The following is a 24,871-nucleotide window of genomic DNA, read 5'->3' as shown; positions in this document are numbered from 1 at the left end:
CAGGCGGAGAACCAGCATTCAGTTTTGCCCCCTGAGAATCACATTTGTGTTTGAAGCAATCAGAAGCAAACATGGGAATAGATCTAATGATGATAACATACACACCTAAAAGCCTATTAAAGGAATAGTTCGGAATTTTGGACATAAGACCTATTTTCCAACTCAACCAGTGTGTTCGAGACGTCTGGAGACGTTTTCAAGACATTTCATTCAGTTCTTCTAGTTGCCGAGTTTGCTGTGCTATGGCTAGCGCAAGTCAATGGTTCTAGTTAGACAGGCATTAAAAACAGTCTTGCCCACTCCACAGTGCACCCGAGGCAAATCAATTAAAACACTAGACTGTCGATGTACATATCGAACCGGGCCGAATTGTCGGGCCTCATGCCCTCAGACCTGGGTGAAAAGCGCTTGGACCTCACGCAAACACCGGGCAGCCCACGGCCCAGCCAACCCACAATTACGCACTGCGAACCCGAACCTCTGATCCGTCCAGAGAACCGTAAACCCTCGGAAGCGTTGCGGGGGATTCCCTCCTGGCACCACCAGTCTCTGTTTGTTCGGTCCCGGTTCTCAGCTCCAGCGGGGGCTATCTCGGTCTCCACAGACGCTCGTTCACGTTCTGCCCTTTGAGCATCCCTCTCGCGCAATTCTTCTATTCTATATTCAGGCTTGTACAGGTACGGTTGGGTTTGGGTGGAAAAAAACACCTCATCAGACTTTTCAAAAGTTTCAGTATATTCTCCAAAAGTGGCCATTTCTGTGAGATTGAAGAAACTATCACTGCAGGCTACTCTGCGTCTGTAGCAATGACAGCATGCCATTGCCTACTAGGAATTATGACACGCTGCTGCTGCTGAGACATAAATCCTTAAAAATGCAAGGTTGGTTTTATTTCAAACATTCTATCAACACAGATATGTACAACGATAGTCTGCCGTTACAATGGATTTGCCTCGGGTGCACTGTGGAGTCGGTATGAGTGTTTTTAATGCCATGCTAACTAGAACCATTGACTTGCGCTAGCCATAGCACAGTGAACTCCGCAACTAGAAGAACTCAATGAAATGTCTTGAAAACATCTCCAACACACCGGTTGAGTTGGAAAATAGGTCTTATATCCAAAATTCCAAACTATCCCTTTAAGGCAGTTTGTTCTCGCCACTGTAACTCTGCTCCTGGTGATGTTGGGATTTTGAATTTGTAGGCTATCAACTCTGAAAATCAGGAGCGTGTTTTAGTCCTGCTCCAGGTGTTAAGTGTCCTGAGATGACTTCTGTTGTGATATGATACTATAAATAAAATAGAATTGAATATGGCATATGAGTTTTATTTGAAGACATATTTATGACAACTATTATTCTGTCTCGGAAAATAAAATTGACTCCTTACATTCAATCAACAAGACCCAACGCCATGTTCAGAATGGCATATTACATTTACACCTCAGCATTAAGGATTTATAATAGAAAACTGTTGCAGCTGTTTTATGTAGTGTTGCTGCTGGTCCGCTGGGCGGCGTCCTGCCTCCATCGGCTGCGTCAGCGCTCCGCATCTTCTCTCTCTGACAGGCTGCATGATGAAGCTCATTAACTTCATCTGTTACTGCACGAGCCGCACGCGCGCACGCTTCTCGCCTCGGACGCACTTTTCTCTCCATCAGGACGAGGTTCATGCTGCGGAACCCTACACCCCTCCTTACAGCCAGCTCAGACCTGAGTCCGGCACTGTGACCGGGGGAACTTGGTGAGACCCCCAGATCCCCATCAGCCTGGACGGTGTGACGAGCAGGAGAGCCCCGCGTGTTCTCTGTGACGCAGCACTGCCGCGCCGCACCGCGCACATCTGAGAAGCAGGAGTCGCGTCCGTGACCTCGGTGTTGTGTAGCCGGGGACCCTGATGTAAGAGTCTTTCACTGTGGCTGCCAGTCCCACACACGGACCCCGACAGCGACCTGTCTGTGGCAGGAGAGGGACCCGGGCTCCGGAGCGTTGCCACGGCTGAGCGGCGGGTGAAGAACCGACACCTGCAGGTGAACCGGAGCGCTGCCGTTCAGAACCCATTGTTGCCGCTTCTCGTTCGGGACCGCGAACAGCTGTGCGCTCTAACTAGGGGGACCGGAAAAAGTGGATTTCATTCATTCATTCGTTTGCGGTCGGTGGATGCTGACGCGGTCCCCGCGGAGGAATTCAGAAGGGAACTGTTTTGTGTGATGTGACCAACAGCTGGAGACGGAACACATTTGTGTGACCTGTGACACCAGGAGTGGAAACACCTGCTCCCGCTGCAGAGAGAGAGAGAGAGAGAGAGAGAGAGAGAGAGAGAGAGAGAGAGAGAGAGAGGTACCTGAACACACCACAACACTTACAATTGACAACATAATCATCAAGCAATATTAAAAGAAGAGTTAACTGTAAATTGTGAAATGAGATGTAGCAGATGACTGTTTGTAAAGCCGCCAGTTCTATCAACCCATCAGTCAGTCGCTTTATCGACCTGTCAGTCATCAATTAGGCACCCGGACTGCTGGGCTGCTTTCAGATCAGATTAACTGTTTCTAAAAGGTCGTGCTGATTAGCTCGTGCGCGCGTGCGCTTCCGTTGGCGTGTGCTCAAGGGGGAAGAAACTGAACTGAGCTCTGAGTTCGCGCGCACCTTTGTCTATGGATGGTTTGTGCGCGTGTGCGCGCAGCTGTGCTTGACATCCAAGTTTAGGCTACGTCATTTATTTATTTATTTAGCGCCAGTCTTTCGTGGCATGTGCAGAAGGCATAGCTTAGAGCTGTGTGTGTGTGTCTGTGAGTGTGTGTGAGAGAGAGAGAGAGAGAGAGAGAGAGAGATTGAGAGGATATGAGATGGAGGGATGTGTAAAGAAAACAAGTATAAAAGAAGATTAGATAGAAAGAAAGTCTTGGTGAAACAGACGCATGACAAAAGTATGTGGACAGCAGCCTCGTGCACACAGATGCTGTGATGGTTCCTTTAGTAGCAGGTCAGGGAGGAGTCAACCAAACCCATGAAGATGGAGCCAGCTGTGTGTTTGAATGTGAGCCATATGCAGAACAATGTCCACACAATAACCACTGTGTCGTTTTCAACCAAATCTACTGCAAGAAAATCAGTTTCATGACCAAAAATCCCACGTGTTTAAAAGTATGTGTCTGTTTCATTTTATTTCAATGAATTCTATACTTTTTAGCATGTTGGGCATTAGCTCAGGAGGTAGAGCGTTTCGACTGGCAACCGCAAGATTGCCGGTTCGATCCCCGGCTCCTCCTAGCTGAGTGTCTGGTGTCCCTGAGCAAGACACCTCACCCTAATTGCTCCTGACGAGCTGGCTGTCGCCCTGCGTGGTTGACTCCGCCGTCAGTGTGTGAATGTGTGTATGAATGGGTGAATGTCAGTCATTATTGTAAAGCGCTTTGGATAAAAGTGCTATATAAATGAGGCCATTTACCATTTTAGAGCACATGGCATAAGTGCCCACCAGTGTTGCCACAGTTACTTTGAAAAAGTAATCTGATTCCTGATTACTGCTTTAAAAAGTGACTTAGTTACTTTACAGATTACTTGATTTGAAGTAACTAAGTAAGCCGACAACATAACAATAACAACTCGTGAATAACAACTCACTTTGTTGGAAGTTTTAACAGCAGCGTCTGCTTCCTACCAGCTGCTGGGACTTGCTCTGTAGGTTTGACTGCACTGCTGCGACTCCAAATGTTCCTTCAAATTAGACGGAGTGTTTTTGTAGCTAGACAGCACATTGTTGCCACCAGCACACTGTGTACAACTCTCTCCTCCTCCATTGTTGTTTATGTGTGTGCGTAGCCGAGTCGTGAACGGTCCTTGTGCTGAAAACCTGACTTGTCTTAAAGACGACGAGACTTCACTCCCAGAGACGCAAGAAGAAAGCAAATATATATTTATGAAGGAAAATGACAAACATAGTAACACACAGTGACTTGGATAAGTAACTTTAATCTGATTACCGGTTTGGAAATAGTTACGCGTCACTGGTGCCCACGCCACGATTATTCCATCCATGTCTCTACATGTCTCACTGTGATAGACTGGTTACCTGTCTGTCTCTACATGTCAGCCCTGTGATAGACTGGTTACCTGTCTGTCTCTACATGTCAGCCCTGTGATAGACTGGTTACCTGTCTGTCTCTACATGTCAGCCCTGTGATAGACTGGTTACCTGTCTGTCTCTACATGTCAGCCCTGTGATAGACTGGTTACCTGTCTGTCTCTACATGTTAGCCCTGTGATAGACTGGTAGCGGTAGACGATGGATGGACACACACAAAAATGTATTCTAACTATAATCAACATTAGGGGTCCAAAACAATTAGATTTCTCCTGGTGGGGGACCCCTCCTCCAGATCAGAGACAGTTGGTCTGTTCCACTTCCTGCTTGTAGAGTTTCGTTCTTTTAAATGATCATGCGTCTTGGTGAAGGACTCAAACAAAGAGCTCCCTGATAGTTCCACCATAAACATTTGAGTCAACATTTGTTTGTATAACAAAAGGAGATGAAACTGATTTAGTGAGAACACTTTCAATAGAAATGAACCAATGTTTTGTTGTCAAACATACTAAGGCATGTAAGAGAAAATAACCTTACAGTAATAATAATAACGAGCAGTGATAACGGGCCCTCGCATGGCACGTAACTCGGTTAGTGCTACGACCGCCTGACGTGTCGGACCACCTGGCCTGGCCACCGCCACGGCACGGGTCGTCCCCGGCCACCGCCACGGCGCGGATGGTCCCCGGCCACCGCCACGCCGCCGGTCCTCCCTTGCCTGAATCGTCCCTTGCCTGAATCGTCGTGTCGATCATTGTATCAGACAATTGAAGTCGTCGTGCTCGACTGGGGTGCAAAGTTCAATGACATTGGGACTGGTATATAATAGTTATAATAGTTATGATGTTTATGGGGAAGGTTCAACTGACAGCTGTCTGAGGTGCATGTAAAGTTTGGAACAGATTAGACAATGTATAAAGTCATTAGCAGGTGTAGAAAGATTTCCGACGGTTGATCTGGTGGAAAGCAGACTAGAACTGCATTAAACAGAGACAGAAGCTCCTTCCATTCCCCGTCTGTTTACAGTCACAGAGCTGACAACCTTCTCCATGTCTCACTGATAGACCTCTGCCTCCCCCTAGTGGTTGCTGCTTGTGTGTCTGTCCGCTCTGTACGGATTAGTGAGTGAGAGGAATGAGTGAGTTACTCAGTGGGTTTAAAACATTGTTTTTGCCCACTTCATGTTGACAGGCGATCGGTCCAAGAGGATTTTTTGTACATCTCCACATAGTCTATCTAGCAAAAAAAATGTCATGCACGTACGCCCAACCTAAAGGGCGGGCTGTTACTCAGAAAAATGGCATAAAATCAGTCACATTTCATGTTGCCATTATTGGCGCTCTGATTGTGAGTCAATATTGCAGTGCAGATACGCTCAGGGTGGAACTCTTATCAAACTTGAGAAGTTTGAACCAGTTCAGACAATGGACACTGAAGTTATAACAGTTTAGAGTATTGTGGCAAAGCATGAAATTCGTCTGTGTTCGTGGTGCTGTCCTGGCCATGCCATTTGACCTATGTAAGACCTTTTGATGAGTTTTCATCGTCGAGGACTCTAGAACAGGCTCGCAAAGTTTGGTAGGAATCGGATCAATGCTGTAGGAGCAGGTCGTTGAAATACACTGCATGAAAAAGGCGAAAAATTTGGTTAAATTTGACATAAAATGCAAAATAGCTGACTTCCTGTACATTTTTTCGGGCATGGGTCCGAGGGTTTTTAGTACATCTCTACATGTTCTATGTAACTACAAAGTTTCATGCATGTACGTCAAAGTTAAAGGTGTTCAATCTCTTAAAAGGAGCGGTAAAAGTGTAAAAACATGATATTTCCAGGTACCATCAGGTGGCGCTCTGACCTCAGGTCAATATTGCAGTGCAGATACGTTCAGGATGGGACTCTTATCAAACTTGAGAAGTTTGAACCAGATCAGACAATGGAAACTGAAGTTATAACAGTTTAGAGTTTTGTGAAGCATGACATTCGTCCACACTCGTGGCGCCGTCCTGGCCACGCCCTTTGACTTATGTAAGACCTTTTGATGATTTTTAATCATTGCGGCATCTAGAACAGTCTCACAAAGTTTGGTAGGAATCAGATCAACGGTCTAGGAGGAGTTCGTTAAAATACTGCATACAAAAGGCGAAAAATCGGTTAAAATTTCACATTAAATTCAAAATGGCTGACTTCCTGTACATTTTAGGGTATGGGTCCAAGAGGCTTTTTTGTACATCTCTACATGTTCTATGTACCTACAAAGTTTGATGCGGGTACGTCAAAGCTAAAGGTGATCTTTCTCTTCAGAGGAGCGGAAAAAGTGTAAAAACATGATATTTCCAGGTACCATCAGGTGGCGCTCTGAACTCATGTCAATAATGCACTGCACACGTGTTCAGGGTGGGACTCTCATCAAACGTGAGAAGTTTGAACCAGATTGGATGATGGACACTGAAGTTATAACAGTTTAGAGTATTGTGGCGAAGCATGAAATTCGTCCGTGTTCATGGCGCTGCCCTGGCCATGCTTATGTAAGACCTTTCGATGATTTTGCGGCGTTGAGGCCTGTAGAACAGTCTCAGCCTGAATCTCAGGATATGTTCCAGGGAGAGATGTCAACACATCCTGCAAGTTTCAAGCAGATTGGACATTGTATGCTGAAGTTACAATGACTTCCTTTACACTGGCAAAACGCAACGCCCTGGCCACGCCCTTTGACTAATGTAAGACCTTTTGATAACTTTTCATCCTTGAAGACTTGAGTACATGGTGACCAAGTTTGAGGTGAATCTGATAATGCTGCTAGGAAGAGTGCGCTGAAGTATAAAACTTAACACTTTCTATTGCCAGTAGGTGGCGGTCTGAATATGAGTCAATATTGCAGTGCAGATGTGTTCAGGGTGGTACTCTTGACAAATATGTGAAGTTTTGATCATATCAGACAATGTACATTGAAGTTATAACAGTTTAGATTTTTGTGGTCAAAGTATCAAATTCGTCCATGTTCAGGACGCCGTCCTGGCCACGCCCTTGGACTTATGTAAGACCTTTCGATGATTTTGCATTGAGGCCTCTAGAACAGTCTCAGCGAGTTTGGCATGAATCGGATCAACGGTGTAGGAGGAGTTCGTTAAAATACAAACCCTACAATAAGCTAAAATGGCCAAAAATGGCCTAAAATTGCTGATACACTGTAGCGCCCCCGAGTGGTCAATTTTAATAACACTTTCAGGATATGTTTCAGGGAGATATGTCAACATATCCTGCAAGTTTCGTTTTGATTGGGTTAGAGATTATGGAGTTATGTGTATTGATTTCTAGAGCCCCGCCCCTCCGATGTTCATTGGCTTATAACTTCTAAACGCAACAATATTTTTCAAAGCCTTTGATAACACTTGATCAGATTGGTCTAATGATGATCCACAGCAATTTTGGTGAGAATTGGATCTACGGTTTAGGAAAAATTACAAAAAACGTGTTTTTCACAAAATTCAAAATGGCGGAAAGTTTCAGGAGGCGGACTTTGGTGCTATAACGTAATTTTTTGTAGAGCATACGGATCTGCATGTCTGTGCAAAATTTCAAGTCAATTGGAGTTACGGTGTGAGCTGGCCATCCTTCTTTGCGTTAGGTGGCGACCCCACATTTTTGTGGCCAACTATAAAACTTTTAAAATATCAAAATTTTCGCAGTTTTCTATTAGCATGCTAATTTTTTTCAACTTCTGAATATGATAAGGCCTCCAAAATGGCACCCGAAGTGGCGGAAAAAAAAGAATAAAAAACCGCCCGGGCCCTAATTACAGTTAAAAGAGAGTTAGAATAATCTAGATGGGAAAATATGAGTTTGTGAATGATTTTTTTTTAGGTCTGGCTGGGATCAAATATTTTTGATTTGGAGATGGTTCTGATGTGGAAAAAGCAGGACTGAACAACTTTATGAACATGTGAGATGAAAGTGAAGTCTGAGTCAAAGATGACACCTATATTTCCGGCATGGGCTTGAGGTTGGCGGATAGTGTACCAAGGCTGGTGGGGCTGGTGATGGTGTTGTTGGATTGAACAGTATTATTTCAGATTTGGAAGTGTTTCGTGGGAGAAAGGTTTGGGCCTACCTACAGTAGACATATACAACACATACGTACAATAGCTCTTCTGTTATGTGTGAATACAGGCGTACAAAGTTGGACACTGCAGTGCGCCTGTGCTCAGATTGTCTGGTTTATTGATCATGTATTGATTGTTTCCTCCTCTGTCTGAATCTCCAACAGGTATCAGGAAGAATGTGAAACTGGAGCCTCTGAGACCCTGAAGCTCCGTGTCCTTTTCTGCAGGCAGCTATGTCTGACAAAGGAACCTGTACCGCAGGAAAACCTCAGTGTTCTTAGGTGGGACTGCCCACCGTGGTTAACTGGGTGACGGGGGCCTTCATGGTCTGGCTCGACCCTCCGCAGCCCCCCAGCCTGTTGATTGTGCAATCATATCACTGCTCCCTTTCCCTGCAGCTCGCCTCACTGTAAAATGGTGAGGGGCTCGGGGCCCTTGGGCGTCACCGGCCACTGCGTCCTCTCTCTGCTGATGCTGAAGAGCTGCTGGCTGCTAGCTTCCACTGCCCAGACGCCTGCCGTGCTGGCAGACTCCCAGCAGCCCTTGCAGGAGTTCGGCCACTCCATCCGGCTGGACGGCGACATCATCCTGGGCGGCTTGTTCCCCGTGCACGCTCGTGGAGAGAGGGGGGTTCCCTGCGGCGAGCTGAAGAAAGAAAAGGGCATCCACCGTCTGGAGGCCATGCTGTTCGCCATCGACCTCATCAACAAAGACCCGGAGCTGCTGCCCAATGTGACGCTCGGCGCGCGCATCCTGGACACATGTTCGCGTGACACCTACGCGCTGGAGCAGTCGCTCACCTTCGTCCAGGCACTCATCGAGAGGGATGGCTCCGACGTCCGCTGCACTAACGGAGACCCACCCATCTTCGCTAAGCCAGACAAAGTGGTGGGCGTCATCGGGGCGTCCGCAAGCTCCGTGTCCATCATGGTGGCCAACATCCTGCGACTGTTCAAGGTAAGACGCCGCTGCCAGGTGACGTTAGAACGGTGCTTATCAAATGAGAACCCTGCAGAGGGAAAACCGCAAAAACACTTAGTTGGAGGCCTACTTATCTCCGTTTCTCTACCCTCGTTGAACCAGTCCAAACATGTCACATCTTTAGCTTTGTTGCAGCTGAGAGTTAATCAGGACAGTCGCACCTGTCTGAAGATGATATGGTCACAGGTAGAAAGCACCTGGGGACGGGCAGGTCTGGTGCTGTGGCGTCTTCTCAGGTTGTTGTCACTCCACTAATATTAATGCAGTTTGGACACACTGAATCTGAACATGAGGAGAATCCTCACGTTGGGATTGTTATTACATGAAAAACTCCACATTCTAATCTCACCTCACTGCACCATGACAACCTTCACTTCTCCTGCAGGCGATGAGGAGAAGAAACAGCAGCTTCAACCCAGAAAAGACAAGCCGCTGGTTGTTTTTACAGTCTGGATTAAAAAAAAAAATGTTCAGTGGATTTTAAAAAAATCCTAAAGCTGCTCAAGGCAAAGGGGAAAGGGGTTGAACAGCGTGTATTTGGGGTGAAGCTCTGACAACATGAGTGGATGTAAACCGTCCGTCTGCTGTCACTGTGACCTTTTTGTCGGTTTCAGTTAACGTGCAGCTCAGAAAATGTGTTCCTTTCAAATGTTGAAACCCTGTCGGTTTGCCAGGGTTTCAACAGTCTCAGTCCTTCAAATGAATGGTTTAATTACCTTGACTTGTTGAGTTTAAAGCCTTTGCTCAGACGTTTACACGTACATCATTATGAACACTAAAGCTCCGTTTGTTTACACATTCATCTGCTGCAGAGGAAAAGTCTCTCAGCTTTACACCTGCGTGTGTGTGTTTGGAAGCCAGTCATTGGTCCAGGATGAAACCTTGTGATGTGTGATGGTGAGCTTTCAGTTTCTGAGAATGGACTTTCCAATGAAGTTGGAGACATCTTATTTCCAGCAGTTAAACTTGATTCATTTTTATATGATCGAGTTTTAAGTGAGATCCTATCTCCCATCACTACCTACTCACTCCTCTGGTCCCTGCGAACCAGCAGAGCTGACGATCATTACAGTTATTAAGTCACATTCTGCAGTGAGGAAAAATGTCAATTATGATGTGATGAGAAAAAATGAAACTTCACATTCACCTGAACTGTACGGAGCACCAGAGGGACATGGAGGTGGAGACAATAGGTTGGTTGAAAAAGTACTTTTGTGAGATCTCACAAAACTTTTTCACTTATGTCCGAAAAGCACTGAAAGCATCTTTTCCAGAACTTTTCTGACCTTGAAAACATTTAACTCACATGACGTTATATGTCTGTCATCTCCATGAGATGAAGACCATATGAAACATGGCCAATAAAGAGGAAGAATTCATATCTGGTTTAGCTCTTCTTCTCCTTGACTGGTGCATTACGGCCGTGTGTAAGTTTGCTTAAAATTAGCTTGACAAATGTGAGCCAGCAAGGATGAAGCGGAGACCAAACGCACTTGCGCTGACCACGCCTCCTCAACCCCAGGTTCTTTTCTTTAACAAAGTTAAAGAAAAACACCAGACTTATGGATTCACCACCGCTTAAGAACAGACCAGCATAAGTCAAGTTAATTTATTAAATATAGCACAGAAATACATCACAGCAATCATAAAGGGATTTTAAATAGATCTAAAAAGAGATCACACTGCAACCTAAAAAAAAACCTTATTCGGCCATTAGTCCATGGAACAATGGAATACGATGTCTTCCAGTCTTTCGTAGACAACTGGGGATCCGAAGACTCCGTCGCCCGTCACTTCCACTAGCGTGGCTCGGCGCTCCGACCGTCTGTCTTCCTCACGCCTTCGCTAGAAGAAATAGGAAACGAATGCGGGGCCATCAATGAGGAGTACCATGAACACGAACACACTCAACCACACACCACTCAGGACAATTTGGTTCGCTTTCCTCCACTTATCTGTTTGTCGGAGCGTTGAACCAAATCCTGCATCCCTCGATGAGTCGTCATAGACGTCTCCTTACACACGTCCACTGCCCGACACGATCCCCGTCGGCTTCTCCGAGTTGGCGTAGCCGTCTCCTCGCCTCACGTCTTTAAGCGAATGCGTCTGCTTCTCTCCTCTGCTCTCCCGATTGGCGTAACCGTCGAGATCTGGTGCATTCTTTAGCATGGCTCTAGCATGGCCGCATGCTCCCGTTTCGGTGTGTCAGCGTGTCTGCGTTCGTCCATGCCTGCCCCCCGTTCAGCATGTCTCGTGTCTCCCCCTCTTATTTGTCCTTCACAGTCTTATTGATCAATCCGGAACCGGAGGTGGGTCACGTGTCCTTTAGTCGCAGCTGTTTGCGCTCAGGCAGGTTAATCAGTAGGCGCGTTTCCAATCATGCATGCGCATGCATTTGCCTCGCAAAACCAGGCATTCTGGGATAAAAACGTCAGAAATGCTGGTGATAACTTCCCTTTGCGACATGTCACATGACTTTAAAAACTCACGGGATCTCCAGGGTACCTCCCTCCGCATGCTTTTTTGTGCAGATGGTCTCAAATAAGTGCGGACATAAGACACTCCCCTCAACGTTGCCCTAGTTGGTTAGAATTACCACGTGGTATTTCCCACGTGAGAAAATTCCTCAACATCCATCAACAAGGGGAGGTCAAATGCCTTGGCTCGAATTCGTCAGCGACGAAGAAAGCCAGCGCCACTGGGTAGGCCATATTCTTTGTGCAAAGTCCTTGAAATTTCCCCTGGCTCGACAGTTTTTGTTATGTATATAATTATTAATAAAGTTTAAAAAAAATCAAATAAAAAAAAATTGGTGAAGTGCACATGTGTCCGACTTGACGTGGTGGGAACTTGACGTGTTTATGACGAGTTCCGGCGGATCCTCTCAAGTCTCGTGCATGCATAGGCGCAAATGCATGCGATCCGAAATGCAGCCAGACCCTACTATGGAAAATCACAGTCAAATATACAACAACCAAGCACAACAACACAAAAGATGTGTAGAGGGTGAATCACAATGATTAAACAAATAATCCTGCCATAAAGCAACAAACAGCTCCTGTGACATAAACACGGCTACTGTTGGAGTCCATGACTTTCTCTTCCTCTCAATGGATTTAGTCATGGGTCCTCTGTCGCTTGACTTGAAGCAGACCTGACTGGACGAACAACAATTTCACTCAGTGGTGGAGGAAACATGTTCAGTCTCCAGCTCTTCATCGGCGTCATCCTCCCTCTGCAGCTTAGGTGATGTATTCAGACGGACGTTTCTCAGCTGTTGCCTCCTTCGGTGCCTCCAGACACAAAAAGGCGGCAGCATGTTGCTGTGCCCGGCAGAAAACCAATTCTACTGCGTTAAATTAGTGATGAGCTGTATGATTCATGTGTATGTGTGAGAGCACGGCCAGCTTAATGAGAACAGAAACGCCCCAGCAACTTCACTTAGCTAAAACTAGCGAAGAAACCTCTGGGAGGGGGCAAGAAGGGGGGTTAGTCAGACTTTGCTGATGCAGAGGTTTTCTCACCCTGCTGTCGCTCACCAGCACCGCCACAACCTTCAGCTGCAGATGGGATGGATAACTGCAGGAGTTGGTTTATAGTCAGTAACATAATACAAAGAAGGCACTCCTGAAACTCAAGACTCACCATTTCATCATCATTATGTATTCGAGATGCAAGCATGCAAACTCAAGCTGTAAAAGACATTCAGATTAAAGAGCGACTGTCTTTTTTAACTAACTTTAAAAGATTGAGTGAACACACGGCTTTGATATACCTGTAGTCTGGCCTTGCCAGCCCCTTCTCCACGGTAGAAGAGTCTGTGTACAGTATATCACAACGCTCTGGCTCGTTTTTATTTCTTTCAACCAATCACAATGGTTGTGGGCAGTGCTAAGCTTGGGAAGCCGCTGTGGTGCGGCAGCAAAATAGTGTTGGGAGGAAACTTGTTTGGATGGAACGTCGAGCTCCATCATTAACATGTCTCATTCCCTGCAAAAAGAAAACTCCACATAAAACCTTAAAACACGTATGTAGACTGTGTGACGAAACGTTTATTAAAACAAAAGAAAAACATAATTTAATGGTCGGTGACCCAGCGGTGAAGCCCGTCTATACTTTAGCTCTGGAGCAGCTCACTGGACTCATTAAAACACAGACGGTTTGCTAGCTGCCTGTAGCTCTAAACCAATATCAGGAAGCTGGTGTGAAGTGGAACGGATCGGTACGTCGGTCAAGTCAACGTCACTGGAGCATGCCGCTGCCAGAGTTGCTAGCTCTGAGGTTGCTGCTGCTGTTTCCTGATTGGAAGGGAATTTGAGAACAGAGACCCAGGCTGCGTTTCGGATCGCATGCATTTGCGCCTATGCATGCACGAGACTTGAGAGGATCCGCTGGAACTCGTCATGTCAAGTTCCCACAGCGTCAAGTCGGACACAGGTGCACTTCACGGACTTTTTTTTTTTTTAAACTTTATTAATAATTATATACAAAAAAAACTGTCGCTCCAGGGGAAACTTCACGGACTTTGCACAAAGAATATGGCCTGCTCAGTGACGCTGGCTTTCTTCGTCGCTGACGAATTCGAGCCGAGGCATTTGAACTCCCCTTGTTGACGGAGGCTGAGGAATATTCTCACGCGGGAAATACCACGTGGTAATTCTTACCAACTAGGGCAACGTTGAGGGGAGTGTCTTATGTCCGCACTTATTTGAGACCATCTGCACAAAAAAGCATGCGGAGGGAGGTACCCCCCTCCTTTTGCCCCCCCTCCCCTCAAAATATTTATGGCTTAAAAACTATAACAATTATAGAACAAATTAAAACACTGAGACAATAACAATCAATCATCTGAAGAAATATTGTTCATATCGTTCCTATGGTGATTTTTTTTTTTTTTTCCTGTGTCGTGCGATTTGATTGGCTGGTTTGCACACAGACGGCAGGCTGAATTTGACGTTCACGTTAGCGGTGGTTGATGCATAGCGGCTAGTTAGCGATTGTGTCAACAGAGCGAAATGGACCGATTTGTGATAGCCAAAAAGCGAATAAGAGTGGACGATGGTTGTGGTGATTTACGGACGCAGGACAGAGTGATGACGGACTTGGAGGATGAGGATGAAAGCGAGGATGACGAAGGGGCGGTAGTAGGTGAGGAGAACAGAGAAAGGAGGAGGAGGGGAGAGGAGAAGAGAGAAAGACAGCATTGGAGAGCGAGTGAAGCAGAGTTTAGAGGACAAGAAGGGAGGAAGAGGAGAGGAAGACAGGAGTGGGGAGTGAGTGAGGAGGAGAAGAAGGGAGGAAAAGGAGAGGAAGACAGGAGTAGGGAATGAGTGAGGAGGAGAAGAAGGGAGGAAGAGGAGAGGAAGACAGGAGTGGGGAGTGAGTGAGGAGGAGAAAAAGGGAGGGAGAGGAGAGGAAGACAGGAGTGGAGAGTGAGGAGGAGTTTAGAGGAGAGGAAGACAGGAGTGGAGAGTGAGGAGGAGGAGTTTAGAGGAGAGGAAGACAGGAGTGGAGAGTGAGGAGGAGTTTAGAGGAGAGGAAGACAGGAGTGGAGAGTGAGGAGGAGGAGTTTAGAGGAGAGGAAGACAGGAGTGGAGAGTGAGTGAGGAGGAGAAGAAGGGAGGAAGAGGAGAGGAAGACAGGAGTTGAGAGTGAGTGAGGAGGAGAAGAAGGGAGGGAGAGGAAGACAGGAGTTGAGAGTGAATGAGGAGGAGTTTAGAGGAGAGGAAGACAGGAGTGGAGAGTGAGGAGGAGGAGTTTAGAGGAGAGGAAGACAGGAGTGGAGAGTGAGGAGGAGGAGTTTAGAGGAGAGGAAGAGGAGGAAGACAGGAGTGGAGAGTGAGGAGGAGGAGTTTAGAGGAGAGGAAGACAGGAGTGGAGAGTGAGAAGGAGTTTAGAGGAGAGGAAGACAGGAGTGGAGAGTGAGGAGGAGGAGTTTAGAGGAGAGGAAGACAGGAGTGGAGAGTGAGTGAGGAGGAGAAGAAGGGAGGAAGAGGAGAGGAAGACAGGAGTTGAGAGTCAGTGAGGAGGAGAAGAAGGGAGGGAGAGGAAGACAGGAGTTGAGAGTGAATGAGGAGGAGTTTAGAGGAGAGGAAGACAGGAGTGGAGAGTGAGGAGGAGGAGTTTAGAGGAGAGGAAGACAGGAGTGGAGAGTGAGGAGGAGGAGTTTAGAGGAGAGGAAGAGGAGGAAGACAGGAGTGGAGAGTGAAGGAGAGGAGAACAGAAGGAGAGAGAAAACATATTTAGTGAGTTAAGAGACAGTTGTAAGAGTATACTGTATACAACTATACACTGTGCTACAATTCTCAGTTACACTCTTGTAAATCCACAGATGTTCTCTGTGGTGGATTTGTATTATTTTTTGTGCTTGTTGTTTGGCACTTCATTTAGTTCATTTAAGTAGTTAAATATGCTTGTGTTTGTTTTATGATAAACGTTTAGTAACATGCATTCGACAATATGTAGTGTATCAGCACGGCCACGGGAACAGTAGATTTATATCTATTATAATATTATTTGTTGGTGTCAGAATTCACTAGCACCTCCTATAAACAATCGGACCCCCTCATTGCCCCTCCAATAATAATTTTCTGGTGCCGCCACTGCTCCCGTCACTCCCACCCGCGCAAATGGGAAAGAGGGAGGAGAAGAAGGCGTGAGTGGGAGACGAGGAGGAGACAAGGCGTGGACTGGGATTAACACAGCCGATTCAGATCTTCACCAATCAAATGAGCTCCTCTCACCTTTAATGCGCCAGGCGAGGTGCAATGCAAGTTTCGTCACTTGACAACCCAATGACAGAAGCAGCGCCGGCGCTCCTACCATGCGCATCATGCGCTGTGCGTGTGTATAGTCATAATAATTATAATGCCGATATTACTGTATATCACTATAGAAATTGTAGGCACATTTTAGGCATGTCTCACAAAACAGGGTCAGGGTGCACAGCAGTAGACATAATAGTAACGAGAACCCGGTGCCTGCACAAGCCGGCCGGGCCATTCATCATCATCATCACCGTCTTCATCATCTACGCTCCACAGCTGCACCAGATTCCCCGTCCAACACCAGAACGGCGGGACACCGGGACCTCGCGGGCCGCTCAGACCAGCTGCAGCCCCAACTCCGGTTCCAACTCGCGGCAAAGTTGCGCCTTTCCACGGACACGGACAACAGTTCGCTGAGGTGTGAGACCAGGCACAAGCTGCTGTATTTTTTTTTTTAAGATTTTTTCACGCATAGACGCATTTTATTAGCAGTGGATAGATATGAAAAACAGGAGAGAGAGAGGGAGATGTTCTGGTCCGAGAGGTCCAAGTTTCAGCTGTGTTAATTCAGTCAGGCTGAGTTTCCTTACAATGCGGTTTTCGTCCTGGCCGTGGAACACTTGACCAGCTCTATACCCTCCGCAGGGTGCTCGAGGGTTCATGGGAGTTTGCCCAACCAGTCCACATGTGTTTCGTGGACTTGGAGAAGGCATTCGACCGTGTCCCTCGTGGCATTCTGTGGGAGGTACTTCGGGAGTACGGGGTCGGGGGCCCTCTGCTAAGGGCTGTTCGGGCCCTGTATGACCAGAGCAGGAGCTTGGTTCGCATTGCCGGCAGTAAGTCAGACCTGTTCCAGGTGCATGTTGGACTCCGGCAGGGCTGCCCTTTGTCACCGGTTCTGTTCATTATTTTTATGGACAGGATTTCTAGGCGCAGCCGTGGGCCGGAGGGGATCTGGTTCGGGAGCCACTGGATTTCATCCCTGCTCTTTGCGGACGATGTGGTCTTGTTGGCTCCTTCGAGCCAGGACCTCCAGCATGTCCTGGGGCGGTTTGCAGCCGAGTGTGAAGCAGCTGGGATGAGGATTAGCACCTCCAAATCTGAGGCCATGGTTCTCGACTGGAAAAAGGTGGCTTGCTCCCTCCGGGTCGGGGGGGAGTTCCTGCCTCAAGTGGAGGAGTTTAAGTATCTTGGGGTCTTGTTCACAAGTGAGGGAAGGATGGAACGTGAGATTGACAGGCGGATCGGTGCAGCGGCTGCAGTAATGCGGTCGTTGTATCGGTCCATCGTGGTGAAGAGAGAGCTAAGCCGAAATGCGAAGCTCTCGATTTACCGGTCAATCTACGATCCTACCCTCACCTATGGTCATGGACTTTGGGTCGTGACCGAAAGAATAAGATCCCGGATACAAGCGGCCGAAATGAGCTTCCTCCGCAGGGTGGCGGGGCGCTCCCTTAGAGATAGGGTGAGGAGCTCCGTCACACGGGAGGAGCTCGGAGTAGAGGCGCTGCTCCTCCACATCGAGAGGAGCCAGTTGAGGTGGCTGGGCATCTGTATTGGATGCCCCCTGGACGCCTCCCTCCGGAGGTGTTCCAGGCATGCCCCACCGGGAGGAGACCCCGAGGAAGACCCAGGACACGCTGGAGTGACTATGTCACCCGGCTGGCCTGGGAACGCCTTGGGGTCCTCCCGGAGGAGCTAGGGGAAGTGTCTGGGGAGAGGGAAGTCTGGGCGTCCCTGCTCAGGCAGCTGCCCCCGCGACCCGGTCCCGGATAAGCGGAAGACAATGGATGGATGGATGGATGGAGTTTCTGTTACGCGTGCCATCCGCCTTTGATCTGACGTCAGATGTGACGGGACAATCTAAATTCACGTGTTGATTCCTAAACCTTGTGGAAAGCCTTCCAGAAGAGTTGAAGCTGTTATAGCTGCAAAGGGTGGACCGACATCATATTAAACCCTATGGATTAAGAATGGGATGTCACTTAAGTTCATATGTGAGTCAAGGCAGGTGAGCCAATACTTTTGCCAATATAGAATATGTTCTTCTGCGCACTGAATTCTTTATTTTTGTACTTATTATATCTTGCGGGTCAGAAAGCTTGGCACTTAACTCCTTCAACATTTTTCAATGTATTCAGTCCATCTCAACTGGGAATCGACTGCATTTTTTCTAACTGATATCATTTATTATTTCAGATGTTCAGATTTTGGCATTTTTCCCCCATTCAAGCAGATTACGTAATATTTTCAAAAGTCCTCAATATTCACACAGTTTCAAGCATTTACAAAACTCATCTAGTCATTCACATTTTCAGATAGAAACTCAAACATTCAAACTATGAAGCGTTCACAACGCTTTCTCACTTTCTCACATGAAATCAACTTTGTCACAATTCAATTCAGTTTTATTTATAATGTCATATCACAACAGAAATAATCTCAGGACACTTAACACATTGAGCAGGACTAGAATACGTTCATGATTTTCAGAGTTAATACAGTTTCAAAGTCCCAACATCACCAGGAGCGTTACAGCAACGGTGGTGAGAAAAAACTGCCTTAATAGGATTTTGGGCAGAAATCTGGTGCAGCCCAGGCCCTAGGGTTCCAACTGCATTGGTGTTGGTAGTAGTATAGTAGAAGTAGCATTAACAGTAGTGGTGGCATTAACAGAAGAGATAGTATCAACAGTAGTAGTCCATGGCAGCAGGCACAGCCACGCCAAGATGGATCCATCTGTTACAACCCGGCTTGTTGTGTAGAGCAGCAACATAAGTGTGATAAAAAAAGAGATGGAATGTGACACTGGAGGAGTTCTGGTCAACGTAATGTGTTTAATTCACCATAAAAAAAGGCTGAGCGCAAGCAAATACAATAACACAAAGGCTACACAGGTGCCGACAACCGACCCATACACAAAATAAGGAGACATGAACAACTGGCAAAAAAATACAACTAAGAACAAAAAGAGGTCTGCACCCAGCAGCTTGCAACATGAAATTAATGAGAACAAACTAAGGACAGGCAATATCCCAGCAGTACTAACAAACCCGACCACTACTACTCTCTCTCTCTCTAGACCCAACTTAGTGCAACCTCCGGCGACTTGAACTGACTCAGGTTCACAGCCGCCCCCCTGACTGTGGACACAGCATGCAGGCAGTAGGCGTCGGTGTCGGCTCCAGGAGGACCAATGCTTGACTGGGAAAACACAGCGGGCAGAATCAAAACACAACACACACTAACCACAATCAATCCCCTTAACGGTAGCCAGTGGCGGCCGTAACACCATCCCAACCATGTCGCCGTAGACCAAAAGCAGGAGTAGTTGAGCACTCACACAGCAGCAGGTGGAGCTACAATATGGTGTTTCCAGCGGCAGGCCAGTTAGCAGTCTGCATCGGTCAGGACCTCAGTAGACAGTAGAGATGCCGATTTTAGTCAATTAATTTAATCAATAGTCAGCCGCCTTAAAAATACTGTCGGTAAGAGTCAAAAAAGACCACAGCATCGGTGCAGTCCGGATCAGGTTCCACCACGGTCCAGGGAGACCTGCTTGGCGAGAAAGCACAGGTACTCCGGGGGAACATACGGGGTGAGGGAGAGAGCGAGAGAGAGAGAGAGAGATAGGCTCAGTGAGTCACTCTAAATAAATCCCCCGGCAGTCTAGGCCTATAGCAGCTTTACTAAGAGCTGGTTCAAGGCAAACCTGAGCCAGCCCTAACTATAAACGCTAGCAGGACAGTAGGGTTTAATGGGCTCTCTAAGATATGATGGTGCCTGACCATTAAGAGCCTTGTAAGTGAGGAGAAGGATTTCAAATGTGATCCCTTCTTCTGGTTTTAGTCAGAACACGAGCTGCAGCATTCTGGACCAGCTGGAGAGATTTAAGAGATTTATTAGAACAGCCTGATAATAGGGAATAACAATAGTCCAGCCTGGAGGTAACAAATGCATGGACGAATTTTTCTGCATCTTTTTGAGACAGCATTGGCCTTATTTTAGTGATTTTACGCAGGTGAAAATAGGCTGTCCTTGTCGTTTGTTTAATATGTGAGTCAAAGGACAGGTCCTGATCAAAGATCTGAACCTTGAGAAACACACCATATTTAACTTCAGTGTGCCTGGAGGATTTTTCATTGACATGCACAAACTGAGATCGATTGGATAAATAGGACTTAAACCAGCTTAATACGGTTCCTTTGATGCCAATTAATTTTTCCAGTCTACATTTTAGAATCTCATGGTTAATGGTGTTGAATGCAGCAGTAAGATCTAGCAGAACAAGTACAGAAACCAGTCCTTTGTAAAGCAATAAGAAGGTAATTTGTAATTTTCACCAGAGCTGTCTCTGTACTATGATGTACTCTAAATCCTGACTGGAAGTCCTCAAGTAGACTGTTGTTATTTAGAACACAGCTGATTGGCGACTACTTTCTCAAGGATCTTAGAGAGAAAAGGAAGATTTGACATCGGTCTGTAGTTTGCTAATACTGGATCTAGAGTAGGCTTCTTGAGAAGAGGTTTAATTACAGCTACTTTAAATGACTGTGGCACATAGCCTGTTAATAAAGACACATTGATCATATCTAGTAACGACGCGCTGAGCAAAGGGTAAGACTTCTTTCAGTAGCTTGGTTGGTATCGGGTCTAGGAGACAGGTTGAAGGTTTGGAAGAAGAGATTATTGACGTTAGTTTGTCAAGGTAGATTTGAGACAAGCAGTCTAAATATATATTGCTAATTAATCCATCCATCCATCCATTGTCTACCGCTTATCCTGTATTCAGGGTTGCGGGGGGGCTGGAGCCAACCCCAGCTGTCATTGGGCGAAGGCAGGGTACACCCTGGACAGGACGCCAGTCTATCGCAGGGCTGACATGTAGAGACAAACAACCATTCACACCTACAGGCAATTTAGAGTCACCAATTAACCTATCCCCATCCTGCATGTCTTTGGACGGAAGCCGGAGAACCCGGAGAGAACCCACACTTACACAGGGAGAACATGCAAACTCCACACAGAAGGATCCCAGGCCCGACCCGGGAATCGAACCCGCAACCCTGTTGCTGTTAGGCGACAGTGCTACCCATTACACCACCGTGCAGCCCCTGATAGCTAAAATGTTATCATTAAATATGTTGATTGAGTCATTACTACTAAGATCATAGGAATACATGGCTCAGTAGAGCTGTGGCTCTTTGTCCGCCTGGCCAGATGATTTCAAGATTAAGCAATTCTTGTTTTAATTTACGAGTTTGGGAGTTATACCAGGGAGCTAACTTCCTATGCTTTATAGTTTTCTGTTTTAGCGAGAGTCGTTCTCAGTAGGTTTTCAGATTCATCTATAAGAGATTCGATCTGGGAGGGATTAAGATTAACATAGAAGTCCTCTGTTTCATTAAGACATGGAAGTGAACTCGAGATTTTCGAAAAATCGAATTTTCGATTTCAACGCCATAAGATAAGACGAGGTCGAGAGTGTCGCTATGACAGTGAGTTGGTTTATGTACACTCTAACTGAAGCCAATAGAATCTATTAATGAAGTAAATGCTGCACTAAGGCTGTCACTTACAACATCCACATGGACATTCAAATCCCCCACAATAATAACTTTATCTGATTTAAGGACTAAACTTGATAGAAACTCAGAGAATTCAGATAGGAATTCAGAATATAGACCAGGAGCACGATACACTATAACAAACAGAATTGGCTGCATTGTTCTCCAGTTTGGGAGCGAAAGGCTGAGAAACACAGCATTCATAGTGTTTGCTGAGTCGCAGTTCAAATATTGGTCACTTAGCATTTCATAAACCCTACATTACTTCACAGTTGTTTTATATTCTGGACATTATTCAAAGTTTTCAAAGGCAGCAATATGCATTTGGCTTCAGCTTGTCAACAGGGAGCATTCACGACCACAACATCTTCAGAACTTGCCTTCTCTAGTTTATTTTGTCATTGTGTGAGTGACATGAGCTTCCATGCCGGTACTCCTGTCGGCTTCTCCTACCTGGAGTGTGCCAAACCTAGAGTTACCAAAAGTAACTGTACACAATGATTAGGGGTAAGGATGAATGTGTGTCGAACATCACCATGCAGAAACCTACATCGGGCCATGCAGAAACCTACATCGGGCCATGCAGAAACCTACATCGGGTCATGTGGGAAAGTGTAGGCCTTGGAGAAAGTAGCATTTTGGAGCTAAAACTTCCGGGAAGTCAGTAATAGAAAAACCTAAAAATAAAGAAATAGAGGACCTGCCCTAGTGCAGTCCTTGAATAAATGTATTTACACTGGGTGTTTGTACATGAAAACAATCAAATACAAAGATGCACTTGTCCCAGGGATCTCTTTTAGGAACACACACACACATATATATATATATATATATTAGGGCCGGGACTTTAACGTGTTAATTAAGATTAATTAATTACACAAAAATTAACGCGTTAAAAAGATTTACGCATTTTGCACCGCGGAACGTTTCTCACTGGATGAGTTTCAGGCGGACCGATTATACTGGAGCACCAACTAGCGTTCATGACTTCAGTGAACATGAACGAAGAAGCTGATAAGACCGCTTTGGTTGGCCCCGTGGATGGGAAATTTTGTTATAAAAAACGAACGGATGGAAGCGTCGATAAGAGCATGGTTGTGTGCAAGCTATGCAACGAGGAATTCGCATATCACCGCAGCACATCGGGCCTCAAGTATCACCTCAATGCAAAACATATAGCAGCTAGCGTGGACGCTAGCGTGGTAGCTAGCATGGTAGCTAGCGTCAGAGGGTTAACCCTCGCCAACAGAGAGATGTTTTCTAATAGTTAGGGTTTCCAATATTCTGAATGTATAAAGTGTTATAGTTTACAGAAGGTCTACCTAATTTCTGAAATGTACTAGATTTCTAAATATGCTATTGCTACACTTAGTGGCAAAAATTGCACTGGTCTGTTGGAAAAAAATAACAATATTTTGTTGCTTAAGCTTATGTATTCAGTCATTATTCAATGGTATACTAAAAATCTATGTAAAAAAAATTACTTCTCACTGTTCTCAGGTCAAATATTTATATGCGATTAAAATGCGATTAATTTCGATTAATTTATTACAAAGCCTCTAATTAATTAGATACATTTTTTAATCAAGTCCCGGCCCTAATATATATATATATAATACAACCTAAACATAATAATAAACATAATAATAATAATAATAATAATAATAATAAAATACCCAACATTACCATATATATATATATTCATTCATCATACAAGCATAAATATATACATCGTCAGTCTCTGTCCTTTCTTGATTCAGAGGAGATTTGCTGTTAATAAAACTCTATAAAGGTGTCAGAGGTGAGATCCTTCATCTGAAACTGTGATATTCTCTTGCTGCATTTGCATAATATTTGCTCATCCATTTCACACGGTAGCACACAACCTGCGCCCGGCCTCGATCTGCAGGAGGACGCACTGCTGTGACAGTTGCTCACGCTGCGGCTTTATATTTCCATATCTGCGTGGGAGGGACAGAAACCACAGGGACTCTGTTTATCAGCTCGCTGTAGGTTTGGCCAAAAAAATGCAAAATAAAATAAAAAGAGGAGGTCAGAGAATAACAGAGGGAGGAATGAAAACAGAGGGAACCTTCTTCCCGCATCAACTGACAGGAACAGAGCCTCCAGCAGCGCGACTGCCACGAACCATAGAAGGAGAAAAGTTTCGCTGTCAGTCAGTTATCATCTGTGACAGTGTGTTATACAGAGAGGTGTCTCTGCTGGTGGAAGAAGTACTTCTATGTTTCACTTGAGTACATTTACTAGGGCTGTCCTGAACTAGCACGATATGATATGATATGATATGATATGATACACGTTTCTCCAAAAAGAATCGCACGAAGGAAGTTTTCAATCTTGTGTTTACCAGAGATTTGCTCACAGGTTTCTTGGAAATAAGTTGTTTGGCATTAAGATTGCTGATTAATCCACGAAGCATGCAGGTCTGGCCCTAAAAAGTGCAAATACCATGAAGTGAAAATACTCCAAACAAGTCCTGCATTCAAAACCTCACTTAAGTACTTTTGTGATGATGCATTTTCCAATTATCAAAGAGGCTTTTTGAAGAGCTTATTTAGCTTAAGAAGCACTTTGAATTGTTGTTGAAAGGTGCTATACAAATACAGCCTTGCCTAAGAAGTAGGATCATTTTCTCAACATAAAGGTTTATCACAAACATTCAACATCAAGACATCTGGAGATACATGGTTTTCATTGGACAGGAAGTGGATGAAAAATTGTTATCTGTGACTAGACAAACTTAGTGGATACACAACATGTGTGTATTAGATGAGTAAAAGTGAAAAGTTTTCTTTCTCTGATTCCCTCTGATTTGACAGAATGAGGTGATGAAGATCAGCAGAAAACCATGAAAACATTATTGTCGTGCTTGATGATACAAAACGTTTCCAGGTTGAGAAAAAGAAAGCCTCATGCGAGTCTGAGACAAAGCTCCTCGGAAATGTTTCGCCTAGTTTTCAGGCAGCTGATCTTTACACAGTCTGAAGATGTGTGAATGTTGACGAAGGTTTTCATTCTCTGAAGTGTTGTCTCCCAAAATCAACACCTCCCGGTGCAAACACGAGCAGCAGATGGTTCATATGAGCGCATGGAGGCATCATCTGTGGCACAAAAGAAAAGCATAGCAGGACACACACCAAAATTACACACTCTTACTGGAGGAATTCTGACTGCAGCTGTGATATAAGTTTCCATTTTTATGAGCCCTTTTAAGCCCAAAGTGCAACAGATGCCTCATAAAGGGCTGTTGGGGTTGTAGCAGGAGCAGATTTGGTTATCAACAGCTAATTATTAATGTCAATATTAATAATTGTATTTAATATATTATCATGATATAATCATGAA

The 24,871-nt window shown here is 45.5% G+C and overlaps 2 protein-coding genes across 2 annotated transcripts in view; both read left to right on the top strand.

Annotated features, from left to right (window-relative positions):
• LOC311018788 (peroxisomal succinyl-coenzyme A thioesterase-like) overlaps positions 1 to 8,395 on the top strand; it is a gene marked incomplete at its 3' end in the record, with an annotated part of 28,801 nt that extends 20,406 nt beyond the window's left edge. The window contains exon 12 of the mRNA XM_084017867.1: positions 8,355 to 8,395. Coding sequence (XP_083873993.1) covers positions 8,355 to 8,395 — 41 coding nt within the window. The remainder of the gene's footprint in view (positions 1 to 8,354) is intronic.
• The window catches only part of grm8b (glutamate receptor, metabotropic 8b), a 289,477-nt gene continuing 272,975 nt past the window's right edge, over positions 8,370 to 24,871 (top strand). Inside the window, exon 1 of the mRNA XM_084018186.1 lies at positions 8,370 to 9,147. Coding sequence (XP_083874312.1) covers positions 8,605 to 9,147 — 543 coding nt within the window. The 5' untranslated portion in view covers positions 8,370 to 8,604. The remainder of the gene's footprint in view (positions 9,148 to 24,871) is intronic.

Source organism: Eutrigla gurnardus (genome assembly GCF_963514095.1).
Source record: "Eutrigla gurnardus genome assembly, chromosome: 9".
In the NCBI taxonomy this organism is placed as follows: domain Eukaryota; kingdom Metazoa; phylum Chordata; class Actinopteri; order Perciformes; family Triglidae; genus Eutrigla; species Eutrigla gurnardus.
The sequence above is the reverse complement of the archived record's forward strand: the minus strand, read 5'-3'. Positions and strand labels throughout refer to the sequence as shown.